General features: G+C 43.0%; 1 protein-coding gene across 1 annotated transcript; it reads left to right on the forward strand.

The window, feature by feature from the left end:
- The first annotated feature begins 5,470 nt into the window (after positions 1-5,470).
- On the forward strand, positions 5,471-22,913 carry bgnb (biglycan b). Its single transcript, XM_049581986.1, has 8 exons — positions 5,471-5,727; positions 13,932-14,196; positions 17,914-18,026; positions 18,697-18,910; positions 19,043-19,153; positions 20,334-20,427; positions 20,847-20,985; positions 21,433-22,913. The coding sequence occupies exons 2-8, from the start codon at positions 13,947-13,949 to the stop codon at positions 21,628-21,630; spliced, it is 1,119 nt and encodes a 372-aa protein (XP_049437943.1). The 5' UTR covers positions 5,471-5,727; positions 13,932-13,946; the 3' UTR covers positions 21,631-22,913.
- Positions 22,914-24,860: the final 1,947 nt, after the last annotated feature.

Genomic DNA, 24,860 nt, shown 5'->3' on the forward strand with positions numbered 1-24,860 from the left:
AAGTGTGTGTAGCATACAATGCAGGTGATATATGTCATGTGACATTTGTGACGTATGTCCCCTGACTTAACAAATGTATTTATTTTAAGCCAAACCAGGATGTTTTTTTCTAAACCTAACCACATGCTTTTGAAGCATAAGGCCCGATCATACGGAAAGCATTTTGCAGGTTGCAAACCATGTTTTTTCCCCAGTAAAAAGTATCTAGTTCCTAAAATGGACAGGCGGAGGGTACTTGCTCTGCCTCTGGTTGAGGGTGAGAGGCTGTCAGCAAATAGTTTATTGGGCACAGGGAAACAGAGATCTGTGTGGGTACATAGACCCTAAAAAAGAGGGTGGATCATGGGGAGTACGACCAGTTGGTCCAGGAGCTTCTTCTCGATGATGGCCGTTTCCAGGTATATTTTAGGGTGACAGGGGGGCAGTTTGACAACCTGCTGTCTATCGTCGGGCAGTATAGCTCTGGATATCCAGCAACCACTACCACAAGTTTCTCCTCCATTGTTTACCAACTGTAAACTTGTTGTCCTGACCATGACGAAAAAAGAGATGACTCGGGGAGTTTTTCCGCTCGGAGAACTCCAGGAGTTCAGACCGCTCCAGCAAAAACACTAGGTGCTTAGAGTGCTGAAAAAAAAAAAAGCTTATTTTTCATTAAAATCAGTTACAAAAAGCTGCCTCCAGTTGCGAAAACATTTTCTGTGTGATCAGAGCCTTAACCTGAGGAAGCAAACCTATTTTTTTCCCTACTTTCTAAGTTTATTTTTAAAAAGCAACTGTATGCATTTAATGAGCAGAAACTGTACATTTCCTATAAAAACAGAAGTTTATTTTGGAAAGATATCATGCATGTAATAAGCATAAACTGACCAGGGCCACTGTCCAAGCATCTGTATTTGCTGTTTTGGGAGTAAGAATGTGTTGGGACAGATACATACCCACAATATACACCTGAGCATCATCATTACATACAGCTACTCATTCATTTCTGGGTTTTTTTTCTGTGTCATGTAGTTTGCTTAGTCAGTCAGTATCATTATCACTACCATTTTATCATCCCCAAACCCATCTTTATCTTTGACATCTCACCTTTGATTAGGGAAATGACTGTAATGTTTTTCTATGTATTAAAGCAGAAGTGTAATTTACACAGTAATGGAAATAATCATTATGTAAAATCCTCTTGGAAGTGTAAAAGGATAATAGATTACGGTAGAACTCAGATCTGCTCAAAACACAGGTTTTACGCTGTCTTTTCATACAAGTATAATGTATTTAAATGGTACTTTTGAGAAAATGAATAAAGGGATTAACCCCTGTCTCTGGTCTAAGTATGGGGCTTACAGGAGGAGCCTTTGGTGGAGTGACTGGAAAAAAAGCAGGGCTGTTTGAAACATTCAGATTTCGGGACTGCAGCTTGGGGGTCCCTGAGAGAAAGTGAAAATGTCTGGTGACACAATGTGAACCCAAGGGGCCCAGTAGGAAGGAAAATATAAACATCACGCAGGTTCCCTATCACCAGATGACTTCCAACATAAACATCCACCACCAGCCGCTCAGCAAAAATACATAGTCATTCTGACTGTGAAAGGGGCCTCAGCCGGGGCCTCCAAACATGTAGAGGTGACGTAAGTCACCGTAGAATTGTGTACAGTAATTGGGGTGCAAGCATGTGTGCGTGAGAGGAGTGGGGCTGTCCATTATATGGGTTAGCAGTGGGGGGGAAAGGTGAGGAGAGTGTTAGTGTGAAGTGAGGCGGAAGGACAAACAACAAGCTGACTTTTAAGACACAATAGGGGGGTTGTTCTTAGAAAGGCTCTGAGCTGATGAGTGAAAGATGAGAAGAGCAGCAGTTCGTGTCTAGTTGAGTCCAATAAGATGTGGTTAGAAGACCAAAAGAAAAGGAGACGGAGAGCTGGAGCACGCTCAGAGCTCTTGTCGGTTTGGGAACTAAAGCCACTAAAGCTCTGGTGTCCTGCCAACCTGGTTGACAAAGTGACTTCCGAGATCGCAATGTTCTCTCTTTCTCTCTGTGTGTATCTACCGCCATCCATCTTCTGCTGGTTGTCCCTCTCCCTCCTGCACAGTTAAGTACGAAATAGCTAACAATGCGCCATTCTTCGGTCTCAGTATATCTATGATCTCTGCCCCTTGAGCTTTGTTATGCGAGTGTGACGTGAATGAGGGCTTTGCTCGTAACATTTCTGTGTTAAAGACCTTTCATGCAGTCTTTGTGAGAACACAACTGAGCCAAAAAAGGCCTGTGCACTTTCTTTTATTGTTTTCTCTGAAACAACTACTTCCTTTTTTTCCCTCTCATCCTGTATTATTGCCAAAAAATCACTTTGGGAACATGAAGTGAACATGACATGTCTCCATTCCCTATGTAGTCAGCCGCTTTACACCAGAATCCTGCTGCAACACACAAACAATATCTGTATTTGCAGTCTCACTCACACAAAAAACAACAAAGTAAATATTTTATGAGGGCTGATGGAAGTGCAGTATTGTTTTTAATTTGTTAATCCACCCGTGCAGAGGGGCAATACACTTTACAGTATGTCACTTAGAGTAATGGGTCTAATTAAAATGATAAAATGTTGAGTCGTGCTCGGCGTATGAAGTTGTAATTTACAGGCGGCGCATTTGCTGTTTTGACTAGCGGGCTCCTCCAGGTATAAGTTTTCAGCAGGGAGCAGTGTTTCTGTGGCTCTAAATGAAGAACAGAAGGTCCCCCGCAGACACTAGAGTTACAACACACTCAGAGAGGGAGGGAGGGTTAATAAGAGAGAGAGAATGAAGCTGGGTTACTGAGAGGCAAGCAGCTGACAACAGTAACAGAGTTAAGAGAGCATAGTACAATGAGTACATGCATGGTCTGTATGTGTAATATGAACACACAGTCACTCACATATTTATACTTTTCACTCTCTCAGCCTGGGCGTGTAATCACATGTTAGATTTCTGCTTTCAGTCCTGTGCATGCGGTGCAGTCTCCCATTCTCCATAATTGTACAGTCATTTTGCAAACAGCACATTACTGTCTAAGAAACTACACTTTTTCATTTATACTGCAGTTCCTGCACGTACAAGCAGAGCCGATCCAAACTGCATCAGTTTTCTCTTGCAGTTTCCGTTCTTTGTAGTTTTGCACAGATGGATGCCCCAGCTTTGATGTTAAATCCTTAAACCTCCCTTCCACAGCTTGTCACATTTGGTATTTTCAGATTTGACAGGCTTGCCACTTCAGTGCCATCCATCACGCTGCGTGTGACATGACTAAACTGTTAAACCGACATCCCATCGCACCCAACAGATGTTTCGCATCCCGTTGAGCTGAGGCCAGAGCGCGTTTGTTAAAAGAGGTTGACCAGAGAGTGGTGCGGTGCTTTTCTTCTCCCATGCTCTGTCTGTTTTACCCGGCGACAGCAGCTTCCTGTGTTTGTTATTGGAGGAGCAACGGGTGGGGCTTGCTGATAAAATAAAAAGCACCAGAGAACAGCAGTGAAAGAATTTCTCTTTCCTGACTCAGATGGACAGACACAAGCAGATAGAGCGAGGAAAGGAGAAAGCTGTGAAGAGGGAGGACAGTTTCTTCCCTAGAACATGAGATTGGGCTCCAGTGTTAAGGGTCAGCTATTTTGGGTCAGCAAGAATGTGCTTACTGCAGTGTGCAGGAGAACTAACCACTCGGCCATCAGCACTGATGTGCTCATCCTTGATAGCCAGCAACATTAATGACTTTGAATTTTTATTGGGCTGAAATTCAGAAATCAAGAGACAACTCTTTGGTCACCATTATTCTCTTCTCACTCTCCTGCACCCAAAGGCACACACAATCACTGTATGGCTACCCAAGCTAACAAGTGGGTGTGCTAGAGACACGTTAGCTGAACACTCGTAGGACAAAAAGAGTTTAATTTGGATGCCAAGCCCTCTAGCTACAGACCAACACCATAATCAAGTGAACCACAGCGAGAGAGAGAGACGGGCAGACAGAGAAATAACGAGTGAGAAACGGAGGGAAAGGCTAAATCTACAAAATGAGGCAGAGAGGAAGCAGAGAGGAGGAATGTTATCTGCAAAGGCCTTTATCAACACTCCGTCTCCTGCCAACACCCCTGCAGGGCATTGATCTGGTCTGCATGCCTTTTGCACCACTGTGGATACCGCACTCTGTGAGAGAAAGCAAAGCACACAACTGGACAAAAATCCAGGCAGGAGTGTCGCTCTCCTCTTGAGCTGATATAGATGACGAGGGAGAGGGTTATGATTTGATGCTCGAAGTCCTGCAGCAGCACACATAACGCATAGATAGCTGCAAACGCCTGTGTGGCCGACTTTGTGTAGGGTCGGGAAAGTTCCCAGATGGTGTGGCTTGCCAAACTCACTGCCTCGCTCTGGGAGCTGGCAATACAGAGAGGAAATCAGAGAGTCAGTGAGAGAGAACACTTCATCCTGCCAAAAAGAAAATTTAATAGAAAACCGTGAGAAGACGCGAAATCATACGCTTTATAATCACAGCCCCAGAAATATATTTTCTGCATGACTTCGGTGGAACTCAGTGGTATCACCATGTTCTCCCCCAGTAATCAGAGAGAAATGTGTTGCTCCGTCCATGTTGTGCAATTAAATAGTGGTTAGTATTTAAAAAAACAACTTAACCATGACTCAGCAAACATCATTAAAAAATCCACCAATACATGTTGCAAGACTTCCAGATAAACTAAAGAATGACAAGGGATTTCCTTGTGAAAGATTCTTTATACACAACATTATGCTGTCTGTAACACTTCATGAAAAACAAAATGGTGGTTGAATTAAAGTTTATGTGGGTTTACCCTACCTGGCACCGAGGTGACGCCGAGACAAAGAGTTCTATGAGAAGAACAGTTTAAATGCCACTGTGTAAAGACACGTTTTTATTGCTCTTTAATGTATGATTATATTACAGGAGCCATGATAACGCCTGACTGAAGCCTGTCTGAGATGTTTCAGACAATGCCATGTTTAAGCTTGTGTTTTAATTGACGCTGCTAAAATTACAATACATAAATTCTTTCTTCAAAAGGCAATTAAACATGGCAATTATAGACCTCAGACACAAAGTTCAAATACAGTGCACCGTCACCTTCTCTTCATTCTCCTTTAGGGAACATCACCATGATGTTACAATTGATTGTAATTGAAAATAAAGAAATCTAACATGTTGTTACTGTAATAATATCCAGGCTGTTCCCAAGCTGTCTGTGATATTTGAATGATGTCACTTTATAAATGATCATGGGAGTTATTTTTAATAATACAACCCTCACTGTACCATAATAGCACTAAAGTACTGTACTAAGGCCTCTCCCTCCTCCCCCTCCTCCTCCTCCTCCTCCTCCTCCTCCTCCCTCCATCCAAAAAGGGGAGAAAGGAGGCTGGCTCGCTAACTTTATGGGCTTGACCCCCCCGGCTCTCAGTCATTTCCTCGGTTTGGACTGGAGCGCGCACACACGGTGCCCTGACACGGTTCGCAGTGGCACACAGTGGCGGAGGAGCTGCGGCTGGATGTCAGAGGACCACAGGGAAATACTGCAATAATCCCTAAATGTGATGCAAATATAGGACTTGCTGTTGTTTTTAATTTTTTTTTCAATCTGCAGCATAATCTGACGCACAGAGGGAGAAAGCTTCAACCTGTTTTGGGAACTTGGAATTAATAATCCTACATCGATCCATAAGGTAGGGGTGATGGGTTATTCTTATTAGATGTATGTGCTTTTCAACTTGTTTTTTTTTAATTAACAGAGTAATTATGTAGAAATACTTTGCCAACATGAGAAATTATAATGTTTTGTGACATTTTTCAACTTTTAAACTATAGAAATAATACAGTGCTATCAATAGAATTTGAATTAAAGGCAGCTTTTTATATTTTTTTTGTACTTTGCAAAGATTTCTATTCCACTTTTTTCAGTAAAAGTTGTCGCAATCTTTACATGTTTTGCACCACTTAACCCTCTAATTGTGTATTTTTTGTCCTCCCATGATTATTATATTAAGAATATACCATCTATCTGCTCAGTGCAACCTGTTGCATGGCCCATCTGATGCTTTACCTTGTCGATCGGCTCCTACTTCACACTAGATGGCGCACCGAGTCTCCAAAGGCTGCGCACTGTGAGCGATCATTAGTGAAGAGTTGATGGAGATGATAATTAAGCCAAACTTTCCATTCCACTCACTTTATCCTCAAATCAAAGTTCTCTCATCAGACTTTAAATGTAACATGTATAGGCTCTTTTTACGTGCATCCCTGCATCATCATTTAAGGGAGAATAATTACAGTGAAACGTGCCAATCAAGTCAGCCCCTTCTGGTACACATCTGCGCTACCCTAACATTCAGCCTCTGTATACACACACACAGTGTTCAGATTGAAATGTGTTGAGAGAGCTGCGGCCTCTGAAACTTTATATGGCAGGGAGGTTATTACAGCTTGCTGTGCTTTACTTTGTCACATAATATGATGCGAACAAACATGAAGGACTTTTTTTCTTTCCTCCTCTGTGGCTCCATTCTGTCTTGTGCTGATGACTTCATGTCCCTCAATGGTTAACTACCATGTATATGAGCCGTTTGTAGTGTGTTTAACTGAGTCACCATGCTGTACAAAGACAGAGCAAACAGTGTCTGACAGCCGAGCGGATGGTCAGACAGTCAAAATGATGGTCTACATCAGTCTGTTTCCTGACCCTCCAGCCTGCCTGCCTATTAGCCAGCCTGTGGGTTGACCACCCCACACCTGCTAGTCTGTCTGTGGTGATCCTCACTGCCTGTCTGTCTCTCCATCCGCCATCATAATGTTGTCAAACCCACATTTCTCCTGGGTAAGGGTGAAATGGGGCGTTTGGGGACCTCCACCAGGAAGCTTTAAGCACTTAATGTCCTGCATCCTGCTGAGTATTTATGCAGCAATTTGTGCCGTTTCTGCATCAAATTGATGGTGGAAATGCCTTGTAACTAATCCTGTCATGTTTTTATTGGGGAGGACAAATGCACATGTTCAAAATATTGAAGATGTGTCCCCTGTGTCCCCACTGAAATCCACGCCAAGGCCCTCAGGCTTCATATTCCCCCTGCAGAGGGCTGCATTCTTCACCCCCTCATTGATCAGCTTCAGTGGTTAAATTTCCCTTACGCTTGTATTTTAAATTCAAGACAGTTAAATCTCATCTTTGCCAAGTCTCTACAATACAATGCTGTTTGTTCCGTTTCGGTTCATGGAAAAAAATGTTTACAGTCCCTCTTCACGGCCTGCTTATTACTGGCACACACTTTGAAATACTTACATACTTTGAGACTCATCTGCCCGCAGGTCAGTTGTTTGATCTGGCCCCCTTCTTTTTTTTGGTTCCTCTGTGTTGCTCTGCTCTCTGTTCTGTTCTGTTCTGCTCTGGTCTGGCCAGGCCTCGTGTCTGCAGCGTGGAGCAGCTTGCCACCACATCCAAGCTTGGCGGCATCGGAGAAGCTGCCAAACAGTTCCTTTTTTTAGGGATAGCAGTCACCAAATTACAGCCGCTGGGGCAGTTAACTCCACCCGAATGCTCCTACCGGACCCGCCTAGCACTAACAGCCTGTGTGTCTGAAGGGTACATGGATTTAGGGTGTGTGTGTGTGCCTGTCTGTGTGTGTGTGTCACATGTGTGGAGGAAAGGAGACATGGCATAGGGGAGTGAGGGAGTTTGGCCAAGTGACCAGATACAGTGTGTGTGTGTGTGTGTGTGTTTGTGTGTGTGTGTTTTGGACATCTTGCATTCCACACAAGCAAACATTTGTGTGAGTTTTATGTCTGTGTTTTTTTTTTAGGTGTCAGAGTTTATTGCAGCTTGGATTCATGATGGGTTTGGGATTTTTTTTTTTTTTTCAACAAAACTCAGACTGAAAACAAACGAGTATCCCACGGAGTGACTCCAGCCTAAATTAGATTTAATTCTCTGCAACACAATACAAAGCCATGTCAAGTATTTTGTGCTCAGTCAGCACTGTGATCACTTTGAGCCACCCTGTGATGTTAAATGGCACTGAGTGTTGACGTGGCGGCTGCCAATACACCAGCGTTGTTGCGCCAGCTGGCACTTTTGTTGAACTCTCTGCCCCACCTTAACTCCTCTCTGCCAACACGCTCTAAGGAGCCGAGCTGATGTGCTCCTGAGTATGAATACACAGATAAAATGAGCCAGCATTTTATCTCTTGATCGATATTATGAGGCTTGATGGATTTTGGCATCTGCAGCTCATATTGGTGCCAACAGGTTCAACATTCGCTTTGAGACACAGACAAGAGCAGGAGCTGTAAATACAAAACACGCCATAAAAGTGGTTGTGATGATGCTACAATCATAATTTTTGTAGAAAAGATAGCAGCAATTCACATGAGTCAAAAGAAAGTGTGTCTGGGTGGGAGGTAATAGTGATTGCCTTTCTCTCGACTGCGGTCATGGGAGAACAAACACTGTGTGTTGTGTCTTGATTGTTCTTGGCAACACAAAGAGCATATAGCTTAAATATATGTTTATTTAGCTTGACGAGGGCAAAGGCTGCCTTGTGGGAACTCTAATCACTTTAAAGTAATTGCAGTGGATGCGAAGGCTGACAAGCACCCAGCACTTGATGGATAGTGCGTATAGGAAGTGTAAAGCTAATCTCAGACGCCTTGTGTGGGAAACTCAAACAAGTGATACACTTGTAGGGTGGATTGTTCACCAGATGGTGCTTTCGCTGACACCATCATCCATCCCTGAATATCCTGTCTGATATCTATGTCTGTTGCTCTTCCTCCTCCCTTAATCCTATTTTCAACTCTCCAATCCAAGAGTAAACCGCTGGAATTCATCTTCATAAACGTGTCTCTCTTCTGTTGCCTGTTATGACAGCTTCTACCTCAAGAGGTACAGACAGTCATATTATGGGTGTGTGCGAGCTGACACACCTTTGGGGAACTTCCTCCTGTTTTTTTCTCTTGTTTGCTTTATTGGAGGAAAGTAATCAGAGGAGCGAGAAGCCGCCGTCTAGGTAAATGTTGAGATGATTCTGAGGGAGGTTAGACTGAATCCACACAACACAGTCGCACAGAAATACATGCAATGGACACACAACCTCTTAACATGGGCATGAAATGTGCTGAAATGACATACTGCCAACACAAAACTAACACCAGTGCAAACTCTATTATGAATGGTTGCAGTTTGGTTCAGGTTTAGGGAAAGAAAAACACTTGGTTAGATTTAGAGAACTGAAAAAATAAAGATATATATACTTGGTTAAGTTTACGTAAAGATTGGGGTTTTCGTTAAAATAACTCTCGTACGTAGGTAATATAAATGTACATACTTTGCATAGGGACATGAACAGCGAGCTGCACGTTGAAAGTCCAATGTTTGCTTGACCCATCCACAACCACTCCTACCTGCCTTACACAGACTTTCTCTCTCTTTATACTTGTATATCCACCATGACAAAAGATCCTCAAGGACTTTGCATTGGCAGTTTTTGTGTCTGCAGCATGTCATTTCGACACATTTTTTGCCCACCAAGTAATGGCTGCAGGGATTTGCTCCCATTCAAGAGCATTACTGGGACACTTAGTTGGATAATAAGGCCTGGCTCACAGTTAGTGCTCCAGTTCATGCCTAAGGTGTTTTAGTGTTATGATTTCTATCAGTTTGAACCAAAAGGCCTGGCTTAACGGGAACTACAGCCATTTTTAGAATTCATACCTTTTATTTCTATGGTCTAAGACAGTCAAAAATAGCAGTAAACATGGACAACCCTCTCCCAAATCCAAGAAACTAGAGTGCTAAAACTCATATTTGTGTTGTCATGGGGTGTTGAGTCTGGAGACAATAAAAGCCAGGGGAATTTCTCAGAGTATATGGGTACATCTTCTGTTTCAGAACTGAGAACACTACAATAGAAAAGTAGAAAAAGAGAAACAAACATTCAGCTCCAGACTTTATACCCAGTGACATCACAAGTTTGACACTTCCTTCTCTGGTTTCTGGCTTTCGGAGAGAGTAGCTCATGATGACAATTACTGATTGAACTTTCCTCAGCCGTGGAAATAACATATCAGAATTCTTAATTTAGGTGGTGTTCCCCTTTAAATTCATAAAAATACCAACAAAAAGTATGCATTTGCACTCGTGTATCCACATACTGCATAAATATAGTGCAGCAAAGACAGGATTCGTAGTACCTGTCATGCAAGTGTTGATTACACACCTCTGTGTGTCTTTTGCAGCTTCATCTCTCACATCCTTCTCACTGTTGCCGACACACAACTCCCACTCTTTCTGTCTGTCTCATAATTGTCATTCTCCTCTAGTTTTTTTCTTCCCCATTCTCTTGTCTGCACCCCCACACACTCCCTCCGCGCAGCACCCCGGAGACAATCACAGCAAGCGAGACAAGAATAGCCGGCCATCCATCCATCCATTAAACCACTCTTGGCCTTTGGTTGGGAGGAGAGCCGAGGCAATAACAATTAAGATTGAAGCCTTTGGTTTGTTTTCCTCTCAGACCGGATGTTTGGCGGCTTGCAGCTTAACTGGTAGCAGAGGAGAGGAATTTGTATGTACACACACCAGCGCGAGATAAAAGTGGTTGTTACAGCCAGAGAGGCTGCTTGATTGTGGGATGCAGTTTAGTCTTACCGTCATGTTGTGTTTATAGTAACCTTAAACGTCATTCCTGGATGAAGATAGACTATTCTTTTTCCTGTCTCCTTCTTTTTCTCATCCCAAACACCTCTGCCTGCATGTCTCAATCTGCAGTCCTACCCTATCACTACAAATGGCTGACAAATCATTGCACACTCACACATTGCACACAGGTTAGAGAAAAGGTGCTACATCTGTAGATTTACAACACTAGAAACAGTTAATCCTCCCACAATGCTGCAGAGCACACGTTGCAGAAATCGAGTCTGTTTGTGTTTTCTATATTCCAGCTCTTTTTGTGTGTTGCGTGTCATTGTGTGATGCTGACTATATATGCCCTTGCTGCGTCCTTTTCGCTGCATTCTTCTGGCCAAGCCAAGGCCAGTGGTGTTTTTTCTTTTCTGCAAAATGGTATAATTTGGCTGCTATTTTTATTGCAGAGAGCAGACTGCAGGGGCCAGTTATTCATTCTTCCAGGCCAGGTCCATTTCATGCACAGGCTCTTTGTTTGACTGATTTTAATGTCCCTCAGTAATGCTTTTTAATTCCTTTGAATGCAGCAGAAAAAGAAACACACACCCTACAGTTGCAGTGGATTGCATAAGCAACTTTAAAGCGCAATGGTCACAGACTGAAAATGGATCATTTTCTCACGCACTGTGCTCGGGACTCAAGTGTTGACATTGCATTGACAAGCATGTGTTGTCAATTCATCACCCACACGCTGTGATGCTCGCACCCTGACCACATTCTCCTTTGTGGAGTGTTTGTGTTAAGGCTCTACTCTTGTAAATTTAAAGGATCAGTATCAGTTTAGAGAACTTTTTTCTTCATGACATGTGGAATGTGAAGCATTTCCCTGACATTAGAAAGTCCCTGAAACCCCCTCGCAAGCTCTATTATTGCAGTCTCTCCCTTTTAAGCCACTCTTGTGAACAGTCAGTGCTACTGGAAATATCCCAGGACACTGGGTGAAACAGGCAGGGCAAAGACCAAGCAACTGTTTGAACGCTGTCCCAGTTAAAGAACTGAATTGAGACAAGTAAGTAACACATAAAGAGACCTAAAGATGCATTAAGATTCAAGTTGAAGTTGCTTTTAAAGTGGCGTACACACTACCCAAAATTTGACCCTAAGACATCTGGTAGAAAAAATGAAGTGCATCATTTTCTTTTCTTGCTCCATCATGCTGTCAGCCTCTCTCTGAACCATCACTCCTTTTTGCTGATGCATCATCCTCCCCCTTTTTTCTCCCCTCCACACCTTCTTCTCATCCACCTTGCTCCTGATAATTCTAAAAGCCAAAATTTACTCTCCACTTGCTTCCAAAGAAAATGTGATCATGTTGCGACAGGATCCCTAAACTTCCCTGGAAAGTCAATTTGCACGCTAACCATTGGCATCAAGACTCCCCAGACTTCTGGAGGATTACGGAGCTGGGGATCAGAGAAGGGAATTAACACGACAAGGTTAGAGATTATAGGGTTTTAGGTCACTCCGGGGTCCAGTGTCGGACTGGGCTTTACTTCATAGGATTAGCCTCAGGTTAAGAGTAATAATTTCCCGCTGTAAGGATCAATTGGCCTGGTAATAATTTGTTTTTCTAGGAATTAGATTCTAGGTTGAGTGGGAGGGGGTGGTGGCTGCATGGAGGTGTTCGGTCAGTGCAGGCCGGATAAAGCAAGCAAGCAAACACGGACTCGTTGGTGACCTCAATCAGAAGCCTGTGTGCGAGCACAGCTATGACATCATGGAGTGTTTCATGACATGCATAGACGCTCAAACACATGTGCAGACGCTCATGCACTTGCAGACCCTGTTTCCCCTCTAAATGAATGGTGGCTTTGTTTTAGCTTCTCGCTTGCAGGAATAAAGTTTTCCACCGCTGAGGTGATGTCCTCAACACCATCCAATTGGTCAGTGAGGAGTGACTTACTCTCTTGGGAATGGGCTCGGTGTGCAGGAAGCAGACGGTGTCATTTTGTCGGTGTGGTTTAAGTGACTCTTATTCCCAGAGTCGACTTCTGGCGAGTTTCCCCGGGGGGAATGAGTCCATTTCTCCCCACCAGCCTCCAGCTCCTGGTCTGCCTGCTAGGTGTGGTATAAACAGTAGGGCTTTATAATTAAGGATAAGCAGACCATTTCATAATATTTCAATGTCCATTTATCACTGACTATTATCCTTAGGTATGAATTTGAAGCCCTGATAAACAAGAAGGAGCTCCTAACCTGTTAGGAGGCCCAAAAGTTTGCTTCACATACACTTAAACACACACACACATACACACACACACCACTTCCTACTCTCTGAGCTCTGTCGCCCAGATGTTCCCATTTAGTACAACACACACAGCAGACTATACATGGCAGCATCATTATTTGCCCTGAAACTAACAAGCACTTCTATGCTGGGATAATATGACTTGGTGCCACGTTTTCTGAGCATCTGCCAGTTTGTGGACATTTGGATTAAAGATGGCGCTTGGGGCCCCAGGGACTCTGGGGCCTCAGGGCAGTTCCCTGCTTTGTCTGAATGGTTGTCCAGCCTTGCTCAGTTACTTTTCTTTTTTGTTTCGTTTTACAGCATGCCAGACATTTAGATGCCCTGTGCATATTCCTGTCTACTCTCATGAATATAAACAGGTCGAGCAAAATATTAGAAACACCTTTCAGCTTCTAAAATAAAGTGGGTATAAAGCTGAATGAACACCTTCAACAAAAACCATCTTGCCAGTGGATCACTCTAATCTCTATACAGCGATCTGTGACTTAAAATGAACGTAGGCCAGGGGCGTAAAGTGGGGGGTCCACTGCCCTTTCTCTGATTCAACCCCCTCGACCTCCAGCAACTCAGTCTTCATTTTGGTCTCAACACACACCTGTAAGGTTAATCTTGCACAGTTTTGATGCTAATAAGGTGACAAAGTCTGCCCACAGACAGACAGTACGAAATATAAACACCTGGCAAAGTACTCAAAACTGCTTCTGTGGTAGTTCCTGCTATAACTGGTGTCACCAGGACAACATTTTGTCATGAGGACACACACACAGACTCCCAAGGTGAAAGCGATACCAGCTGTCATGACATTGTCACGGCAGGTAACTTCATTAATTATAGGGCTGTCGTATGAGGCTGCATCAGTTTCAGCTTGTTGTGCCTAATAAACTGGCTACATTCATGCACGACAAAACTGACGCTGCTCTCCCTCCTTGTGTTCCCAACAGGTGTGTAAGTTCAAGATGTTGCCACACTGCTCCCTCCTGCTGCTGCTCTGCGTGGCTCGGCTGCTCTCTGCCTCCTCTGCCCTGCCCTTTGAGCAGAGAGGCTTCTGGGATTTCGCCATGGACAGCATGGACAGCGGCGGGATGATGACGATGATGAGGGATGAAGAAGAAGGCTCAGCCGTCGAGGAGATCCCCCCTCCTGACATACCCATGTGCCCCTTCGGCTGCCACTGTCAGCGCAGGGTCGTCCAGTGTTCTGACCTCGGTCAGTGAGAGTGTGTGTGAGAGCGGTGCTTTGTCATCATTTCTAAGTTTATGTCTGTGTGTGTGTGTGTGTGTGTGTGTGTGTGTCAAAAGGTTCAGACAAGAAAGCAAATGAGCTGAACGACAGTGTGAGTGAGCATGACCCGAGTGTTGCATGACTTTCATCTCTTCAGGGAGTAAAGTCCCTCTTTGGTGTGTTATCTAAGGCAGGAATTTCTTCCTCGGGATAATGCTGGTGTATTTTGACAAGGACAGGCGTGCCTTTGAGGGATTTTGTGTTCCAGACTAGTTGGTAGGAGAGCAGGAGGGAGATGGTTTGAGCAGGAAGGGGGAAAAGACCAGATGAGGAAGAGGAGAAAAGAGGAGAGACAGAAAGGGATACAGAGAAGGAGACAGGAAGGACAGTAGTATACAAAAAATGGGACACTTTCGATGAGACGAAAAGTTTCCCTCACTGTCTTTAAGGAGCTTTTTATGGTGTTTTTGGATTGTGGAGAGGATGTTTAATGGAAACCTAAAACTGGAGTTGAGGATGATAAAGGGGTTGAACGATGGAGAGGATTAAAAGGAAAGGATGATAGAGAGATAGAAGTTGTAATTAAGTGTTCTTGAATATTCACAGCCATTAGTTGCACCAAAAAACACATACAGCTGATTTGCTGGTGACGAGGACACAAAGACATTCACCTCCTTCTTGACAAATCAACATCAAAATATAATTTCTATGATGCTTTTGCAGCCTGTGACTCAATTTTAGTCATGTTTCCATAAAGGCATACACTACAATTTCCTGTACTTTGGATATTATAAGTGCACACTATTCTTCCTGCGTCTATTCTTACAGGACCAAATAAAGTCCCCCCAGTCTTATTTATGGATATAAAGATTCCTCACATTATACTGGCTATATAACTCTAATAAGCTGTCTGTGTTTAGACGTAATGGTTTTGTCGAATCATCATTTTACAAGCTCTATATATTTACTGTCCCCGGTCTCTGTGCAGCGAGTAAATGTGGAAGCGTATAATTTCCGAGATGTCAAGTGCTTATTTAGAACAGATGTATTTTGGCGGTGGCGTCTGTCTCCTCTCAGTGTGCATCCCAGCATGATGTCGGGTATTTGTGTTAAGGGGCGCTGGGGTTTAAGAGGGTGCTAGTTTTGTCAGTTTGTGGTGAAGGCTTTGAGATTTGTGGCAGATACGGGCAACGCACTGTGGTTTGGGGTTTAGAGGGTTAAAAGGATTCAGTTAATCAGGGAGTGGGTGAAAGTGTTTGTTTTTTTCAGGTTTGTTTATCGTGTCTGTTAGGTCTGATACAGGGAAAGCAAATTTGAAGTTTTCAAGCTGGCAGGGTTGCACGACGAAAGCTGCAGGTGTTGGCTGAAAGGTAAATATTTCCTACCACATGAAACCACCTGGTAACATCGTGCACCTTTGGAGTCAGGTCGCTCTCACAGCAGCTGTAATAACTTTATCACACTTGAGAAAATCATAGACTGAGTTTGGTTTATAATTTGAACACTATACCTAGGATTAAAACTTTGCTCTGTCATCTACAGCTTTAATGAATTTATCTTTGCTCTCTGGAGGCAAAACCCTGCTTAATTTTCTTGGAAACACTATAAAGTTCCCTCAGCCACTGCCCCAGATCTCTCAGCACTGCGAGGACGTGGTTTGTACAGAATGTCAGAGCGAGCTGCTGAGGGTTTGATCCTGTGTGGTGACATGGAGGGTGTGGCGCACAGTAAGGCCAAAGCCATATATCTAAACTTAACTCTAGATGGACAGCTCTGGGTAGAGTCCTGTGGGACAGATGTGGTTGGTGGCAAACTGGATCCCAGTGGGACAGCTGGCGTCCTCTCTCACCAGCGGGTCTGGTTGCATCATGGTCGCCGTCCAGATGAGGTCGGCCCTAGTTGGGATTCGCTTAGCCGTGGCCTGTCTGTGCCACTGACCACATCTGATACGTTCGTCCACGTGTCCTCTGTGATGTGGTCTTGTTAATGATCACTGGTTGCTGTGTTTGTGCGTGTGCTGAGTCACTTTTCCAGGGAGATCCCTGAATGGAATAATGCAGGTGTATTTCTTAACGCTGTCCGCTTTTTGTAACCCATTCTTGGCCTTTATGGTAAAAGATACTCACAAGAAACGCTAACCATAACAGCTCTTGGTGTTCGTGCTTGTCATTGATGTCATTAAAGGTTCAGTGTGTAGGACTCCGAGGGACAGATTGGCAGACAAGGAATAGTATAAAATCACCTGTAAATTAGATTTGTCGTATTTTTGTTACCTTAGAATGAGCCATTTATATCTACACAGGGAGCGGGTCCTTGTCCATGGAGTCCGCCATGTTGCACCGCCATTTTTCTACAGTAGCCCAGATTGCACAATCAAAAACTGGCTCTAGATAGGGCCATTTGCATTTTCGGGTCAGCCATCGTAGCTAGCAGCCACTCTGCGACAAGCTGCATAGAAGAAACACAGATTTTTTTTGTCTTGAATCTGATTTTTTCAGTGTTTTTACCGGTTTAAATCACCAGGGGTCTCATTTATAAAACAGTGCATAGGATCCATATTAGAAATGTAGCTTACGTAGAAACAAAAGCCAAAAATGGCGTGCACCAAATTTTTATTTATTTATTTTTTTTTGACAATTTCTACAGTTCTTTCTATCAGTTTGGCACTTCCCGTCTCCTAAATGTTTGTTTGGGTCAAAGTTTCTCCCATCAAGTCTGCTTTTAGAGATCACAACTTTTGTGTGGGAAATGGTGTGTGCCACTTTCAGGCCTTGTTTTGTGCGTACTTAATGTTTATAAATGAGATCATTTTACTCCCCCTAAAAACCTCCTGAATGTGTGGATCTTAAGTCATCAGGGAGAAAAGGTGAGCACACATTAGCAGGTGCTGTTGGAGAACATTAATTTGTTTTAACTACCTGGTACATTTGTTTCGGAGAGGAAGAGACCTCTACAGATAATTCAGCTCCTGGTAAAAACTTCCTGAACAATGAAAACTGAAGGAATTCTAACCAGGATTTCAGGCGTGGCACATGGGAGAAGTTTCAACGGGTTGCAATCTGCAATCCTCACCACTAGATGCCACTAAACCCTACACGCTGTTCCTTTAACTGCAAATTTTCTCTTAATTTCATGACTTCTTAGCAGGTGTTTCTGTCACAAAGAGGCCAAAGTTAAATCACTTGACACGGCGTCTCCACCACTCACACATTAACTCATACTCTATGTATGTCTCTGTGTACATGTGTCAGGGTTGCGCCCGTCTCCCCTTTTATTTGATGTGTGATTTTCCTGACGGTATTTAAGTCACATCCTTTGTGACTTCTGTCAAATGGAAACCAGATGGAAAACATCTGGTATCCCCATCTGGCATGCCTTTGTAAGTGACAAACCAGTAACGTTAGTTATGTGCCACTTTGACGTCTCTGTTTGACCTCCATGGTTGTGTCTATGTCCACCTCTCATTAAAATAATAGGCGAGCAGGCCCAAAGTGCTCATTTGACATTGTGTGGGAGTGTGATTGGGTTCATGTTTAGGCCTGATGGAGGTTTTAAAACACACAGTGACTATTTATTTTCCAAGGTCTGTGTCTGACTAAGATATCCTAAGAGCTTGCCCATTGAAAACAAACTGGTTTTTAGCCATGGAAGCATTTAATGGAGTGTGATTCCCCTCTGTGTTTTTATTGGTCTCGTCTTCAGGTCTGACTGAGGTGCCAAAGAATATTCCTCCTGACACCAAGTTCCTGGACCTGCAGAACAACCGTATCACTGAGCTTAAAGAGAACGACTTCAAAGGCCTCACTAACTTATATGTAAGTCAGCTTTATGTGTAAGATATAATAAGACACACACACACACACAGTCTGGTCACATTCATACTGTCCCACTCAGCATTAGATCAGCACCTCTCAAGGATGTGTAAACGACTCAGCTCAGCTTGTACTGGCGTCAGTAGTGTGAAATATCATTATGACCATCCGTTTCCTCAAGGATTTGGAGGTTCATTTCCTTTCTTTTTCACCGTCCACCGCCCTTCGCTCTGAGAGCTTTAATTGTATTAAGTTGGAGCCTGAAGCCAAATGGGAGTATTCGAGCTCACATCCCTGCTTCTCTTTGCAGAAAGGCTTTGCTCACTCCTGACCTGTATTCAAGAGCGCCGACCAAGAGCAATATTAAGTCTGGCAGCGTAGGAAACTCCCGACATGACATTATACAATAACATCTCTGTTAAGGTCTGTTTACCTCAGCCTCCATCCGTCTCCATCTTTCAGCCAGCGCAGGTGGAGAGACAGTCTACTGAGTGATGGACTGTTGTGAACTGCTGCTGGATCTGTTTTAATTCATTCAGTACAGACGGAGGATGCTAACACAAGCTCTTGTCCACTTTGTGTGTTATTATAGCAGTCTTACTTTTTATTTTCCGACTGTCTGGGTGCTAAAGTGGGTGTTTAATTTCACCTCTCCGTGTTTGTTTTTTTTCAGGGTCTGTCTCTGAGGAATAACCTTATTTCCAAAGTCCACCCCAGAACATTCGTGCCTCTCAAGCACATGCAGAAGCTCTACTTCTCCAAGAATCTGCTGACCACTATCCCCAAGAACCTGCCCGCCTCTCTGGTTGAGATGAGGATCCACGAGAACCGCATCAAGAAGGTGGCAGCTGGAGCCTTCACAGGACTGGTCAACATGAACTGCATAGGTCAGAAAATGCTGATGACTTCAACAAATCTAGGCTATTCCCTGTGGTGCTCACCACTGCCTCTGCCACTGTATAGATGATTAAAGAGACTATATTTTATTTCATGCCACAAATTTTCCCTTCATCCTGCAGAAATGGGAGCAAACCCCATCCACAACAGCGGCTTTGAGCCTGGAGCCTTCAAGGGACTAAAACTGAATTATCTGCGTATATCTGAGTCCAAACTGACTGGAGTGCCAAAAGGTAACAACTTAAATATATGGCTAAAGTTCTAACATATTTACAGTAGATTCATCTTTAAAGAAAGGGTTCAGTAATTTGAGAAATATACTTATTCACTTATTGATACTACTCCCGTTACCCTGCACGGCAGCTGGATTCTTACAGTATCACAAAAACACATCAAAATCCGGCAAGGTGACACAGTGGTTAGCATTGTTGCCTCACAGCAAGAGGGTTTCTGGTTCAAACCCTGGGGTGGGTTTGCATCACTTTGATCCAGTAACATTTTGACCGTCTCGAAGAACCGCACCATTAAATCACTTTATCCCCATTCAAGTTAGTGGAGCGCTAAACTGGAAGTAGCCAGCTCAGCCAGCGGAAGTCTCTAGTGTGCTTGCTCTGTGGGCCCAATGATGTGGAAGATCTGGGTAATTTTATGCCCGGGAAGTCAAACTTTTGGCTTGATGCGCCACTGGGAGAGTTTCACAGGAATGAACAGGACCCTGCCTCCAACGCTGTGCCCAGTTCTCTGTATATATCCATGTCCTCTCCTGACTGGCTGTGTCTTTAGTAATAGACGGCGATAGACGGATGGTTCATCCAGTTACCTGCCAAGTAGTTTTTGAAAGCGACAGTCCCAAACAAACCATCTGGTGCGTCAGGTTACCACTCTCACATCTGTATGCTAAATATGAACTCAGCAGCCGATTAGCTTAGCACAAAGATTAGCCAAACCAAATTAGAAAAAAAAAAAAAATCCTCCTCCTCCGCCGGAACATCTAAGGCTCACTGATTAACATGTTCTATCTCTTTTGTTAATCTGAACAATTATGTCATCACTGGTTATCTGACAAGTACTGCTGCCTCCGCAAAATCACTGCCCCCTCGGGCAAGAAGTAGTCAGGCATGTAACGCCCTGCAAAACCACAAACTGACATTTTCACACTTTGATACAAACGGGATACAACATGTGAATTAGTGAGTTTCAGAGATTTTGGTAGTCAGATTTTTTTAATCATTTGGATTAAGCCAGGCTAGCCCTTTCCCCCTGATTCCAGTCTTTATGCTAAGCTAGGCTAATCTGCTGCTGAGTGACTTACAGATATAAGAGTGGTATCAATCTTCTCATCTAACTCTGTGCAAAAATAAAGAAATCTTATCCTAAAGTGGAGCTTTACATGTGATGGTGTCTGTCTTTCAGATCTCCCAGAGAGTCTCCATGAACTTCATCTGGACCACAACCAGATCCAGGCTGTGGAACTGGAGGATCTGAAACGCTACAAAAACCTGTACAGGTATCTCTCACACTTCAACTTCATACTCATCTCTAACTATAACTGATTTCTTGCACCCTGTGGGATTTACTTGCATGTCTGTGAAGAATTACTCTGTGGTTTAAGAAAAAAAAAAAAAAAGTAATTCCCAGTCAGCAGTGCCCCTCAGGGGTAATAATACGAACTACACTGAGCTGACAGTATAACTGCTAGTTTATGCTTGTGTGGGCTTTCCCACCTATTTATGGTCACAGGAGCATAGTGTCAAGCTGCTGCAGCCCTAATTCTCACCTGTTAAATATCTCTCTCTTGCAATGATACTTATCAGGGAATTTGCAGCTGCTCCAGCTCACATTAGTAAAACAGTTTAGTTTAATGTACCATGCAGTGACCTGTTTTCTGCCTATTTCACGTTTTTTCCCCCATCTCACTTTTTCCAGGTTGGGCCTTGGCTTTAACCACATCCGTAACATTGAGAACGGCAGTCTGGCCTTCCTCCCCAGGCTGAGAGAGCTGCATCTGGACAACAACCGCCTCACTCGTGTTCCCCAAGGCCTCCCAGATATGAAATACCTACAGGTGAGTCTAGGGTTCAAGAAACACCAAACCAGGATCAAAGAACTAGTGGTGAAGAAGGCGTCACGTTGTCTGTCTCTTGGTCAAAAAGTTGCACTTGAACAAACAACAAAGACTACAGCCAAAGGCCAACTAGCACGTATGTTCTGCAACTACGTAAGAGGAAATAACTCTCCATACTAGTAGGTGACGGTAGTCTGTATTTGTCATTCAAAAGGGAAAGGAGAGGACGCTAGTTAGCCAGTTAGCACATTAAGAACACAACCCAACAACAATTACCCTTTTTGCTAAAGAGCCCAGATGCTAACAGACAGCCCAATATTGACCAGCAGCCGTCCGTCGGCTTGGTGTGTCAGGGCCCTAACATGCACAGATTTAGTTTTCCATCTGTGCCTGAATGTATCACACGATCCTCAACTCATCTACTACTTTGCCGCCTCTGCTTTTTAGGTGGTGTACCTCCACTCCAACCACATCGACCAGGTGGGCGTGGATGACTTCTGCCCTCGAGGATTTGGGATGAAGAGGACGTTCTATAACGGCATCAGCCTGTTTGCTAACCCTGTCAACTACTGGGAGGTGCAGCCTGCGACGTTCCGCTGTGTCAGCGACCGGCTGGCCATTCAGTTTGGCAACTACAAAAAGTAAAGACAGGGGGGGATACAGAGAGGTGGAGAGAGTGAGGGGAAGGTGATGGAGGAGGAGCAGATAATTTAAATAATAAAAAAAAAAAACTTGAGAGATGGAGGGGAGTTCATATTTGAGATCATTATGTTTATTATTATTATTATTATTGTTTTTGAGAGCGAGGATGAGTGATGGAGAGGATGGGCAATAAACTTATGAAATAGAAAGAGAAGTGGAAAAATACAATCACATAACTTGAAGGGAGTGGGAAGCAAAGTACTTGCAGTACTTGAAATGGATGAAACAGAGGAGACTGTATGAGAAGAATGTTTTCCCCCGGCCGAAATCGATGAAAAATGAAAACTTGTGAAGCAGTTCATTCCGTATTTTTTACACAATAGTGCTTATTGTGATAGAAGTCTTTTTTTTATTAACACTTTGGTTAAGAATACAAGTTAAAAAATAGAAAAGCAATGCAGTATAGATTTTTTATACATATATATATATATACATAAAAAGGTGCTCTGTATGATTTTCTGTGTGTGTTGATTTGGGAGATGCATCACATTGTCCCTGTTTCACTGGTCTGAAGCCATCTGGTCCTCAACTCTGTGATTAAATTATACTGTATTAATAAATAACCAGTCATGGATTTGGGGGCTATTTTCCACCATTTACAGACACAAAAACAGCTGCACAAAATATAGAAACTATGATTCAAGTTTACCAACTCAAAAACATTTTTGTACATATCAGTTGATTGATTAAAAGGGCAATTTTAAAATCCCCCTCATCAGTGCTAAATATCTTACTGATCTGAGGTACCTGAATCACCAGCCTGCCTGTGTAAGGAGTCTATTCTGTGCCTTTACTAAATATTATGCTGTCTGTATGATACTTTAATACAGTATTCCTTGAGGGGACACCGAAGTAGTGGGGGTTTGTCCCAGTTAGAGAAAACACACATCCGCTTTGCTTTGAGACAATGAAGGCAGTGTGTTCACATAGTGCTACAAACAATAGTAGTGTTGATGCATTGTTTTGCACAGTTTTTCTGTTATGCTTTATCTGCTTCGGGGGTAACTGGGGAGGGGTTAGCCTGTTTACATTGGTAGACCTATGTGGAACTTCTGTAGCCATTCTGTCCTGTCTCTGTTTTGTAATCTGACAAGCTACCGCTGCATGTGAATAAAGACATTTTTTAGCCTGCTGCATAAAGCCAGAGAACAACTGATGCCCCTGGGTTGGATGCTGTGTGAGAAATAAAGAGGAAATATCAAACATGGAAGATATTTGATGAATGAATCCAAAAATCCTGAGCTGTGACATTTGGGGTCCACACTTGACATGTACAACACGATCACATTACATGCATATCATAACAACAACTGAATCTTTGGATATTCATGGAATTCAACCCTAAAATGTGTGAAAGACAGTACGAGATATTTTAATACTGTGGACAGGTTGTCTTAAATTCAGATTATCTGCTTTAAATCATGCATTTGTCTTCAATTTGAATCCATATCTTAACTTCAATATGACAATCCATCATAAATTTAATGGAAAAATAAAGTCTTAATGCTCATTTTCTCATTTAGGGCCAATATATTATCATGGGAACACACTTAAAGGTAAAGTTCATCCCCAAATCAAAAATACATATTTTTCCATTTGCCTGTAGTGCTTTTTATTGATCCAAATTGTTTTGGTGTAAGTTGCTGAGTTTTGGAGATATCGGCCATAGAGATATGTGCTTTCTCTTGAATATAATGGAACTAGATGGCACTTGGCTTGTGGTGCTCAAAGTGCCAGATAGATACATCTGAGCAACTCAACAGCAATGTCTCGTTCCAGAAATCATGACAGCTACTCAAGATAATCCACAAACCTTGTTGTGAGCAGTTTAATGCAGGAACTATTTTCTGTTTATTGCACTACACGTGTGTAGAAGGAAGCGTGCATCTACTGTTAGCTCAACTAGCACCGCTAAGCTAGCTAAAGTTACAGCTCAGCCGAGGAGGACGCCATTAATGTTTACATCTCATGCTGTCATGACATGAGCACAAGCCTCTCGTCCATGAGTAGACGCACGCTTCCTTCTGTGTGGTGACATGGTTGGCGGGTGTAGTTCAGTAAAAATAAAATAGTTCCTGCATGAAACTGTTTTTCAAATGTATTTTTTGGCGCCTTGAGCACCACAAGCCAGAGTGCCATCTAGTTACATTATAGAGGAGAGATGGCAGACATCTCTACAGCTGATACCTCCAACACTCTGCAACTCACAGTAAAACAATCCAGATTAATAAACAGCACCACAGGTGAGAGAAAAAAAAGATATATTTTGGATTTGAAGGTGAACTGACCCTTCCTGTCTTCAACTCTAACAACATTCTTTTTTTTTTATTGATAAAAAGGAATGAAAATGTAGCCTACTAAGTGTTTCATTAGATATGTTGGTGTGTTTTGTGTCAGACAAATGTCTTGACAGGTTCTTCTACAATTTCTTGTCACAATGTGAGATTCATTTATCTCTTGTGTGTGGCATTCAGCCCCACAACTTCATGCCCATTGTGTGGTGCAGAAAAAGAATATTAGGCTTACGGTGGATTACAATGTCCTAATATATACTGCAGACATTTTAAAACCATGTCTTCAACATTTTCACACTGTCAAAATGGTGTCAACCTAAACATGAAAACATGCAGATTAATGTACAGCGGTATTGTAATAAGTCAAACTGCATATTTATAATCATAATCCTGATGAACATTAGGGCCTATGATTCAGTCAATGCTCTATTAATAAACTTGTTAATTAAACTTTATAGGTTTGGGGAGATTTGATAGTTGGGGTTTAAATCTTGTGTAGATCTTTATGTATTTTTGCAGTCACTTTATACTGTATATACATGCCACTTTATTAGGTACACCTGTACACAACTGCTGGTTGACACAAATAGCTAATCGACAAGTCACATGGCAGCAACACAATGCATTTAGGCATGTAGACATGGTCAAGCCAACCTGCTGGGGGCGTCGGTGGCTTAGTTTTAGAGCAGGCGCCCCATGTACAAGGCTGTTGCCGCAGCAGCCCGGGTTCGAATCCAGCCTGTGGCCCTTTGCTGCATGTGACTCCCTCTCTCTCTCCCCCTTTCACGCTTGTCTGTCCTATCAAATAAAGGCTAAAAATGCCCAAAAAATATCTTAAAAAAAAAGACGACCTGCTGAAGCTGAGACAGAGCATCAGAA

This window comes from Epinephelus fuscoguttatus, linkage group LG7 (assembly GCF_011397635.1).
Source record: "Epinephelus fuscoguttatus linkage group LG7, E.fuscoguttatus.final_Chr_v1".
Classification (NCBI taxonomy): Eukaryota; Metazoa; Chordata; class Actinopteri; order Perciformes; family Serranidae; genus Epinephelus; species Epinephelus fuscoguttatus.

Excerpts from the sequence above, each read along its gene's own strand:
- bgnb (XM_049581986.1), top strand. The coding sequence starts at position 13,947 with ATGTTGCCACACTGCTCCCTCCTGCTGCTGCTCTGCGTGGCTCGGCTG. Across the intron at positions 14,197-17,913 it reads CGTCCAGTGTTCTGACCTCG|GTCTGACTGAGGTGCCAAAG; the intron begins GTCAGTGAGAGT and ends TCTCGTCTTCAG. Across the intron at positions 19,154-20,333 it reads ACTGACTGGAGTGCCAAAAG|ATCTCCCAGAGAGTCTCCAT; the intron begins GTAACAACTTAA and ends TCTGTCTTTCAG.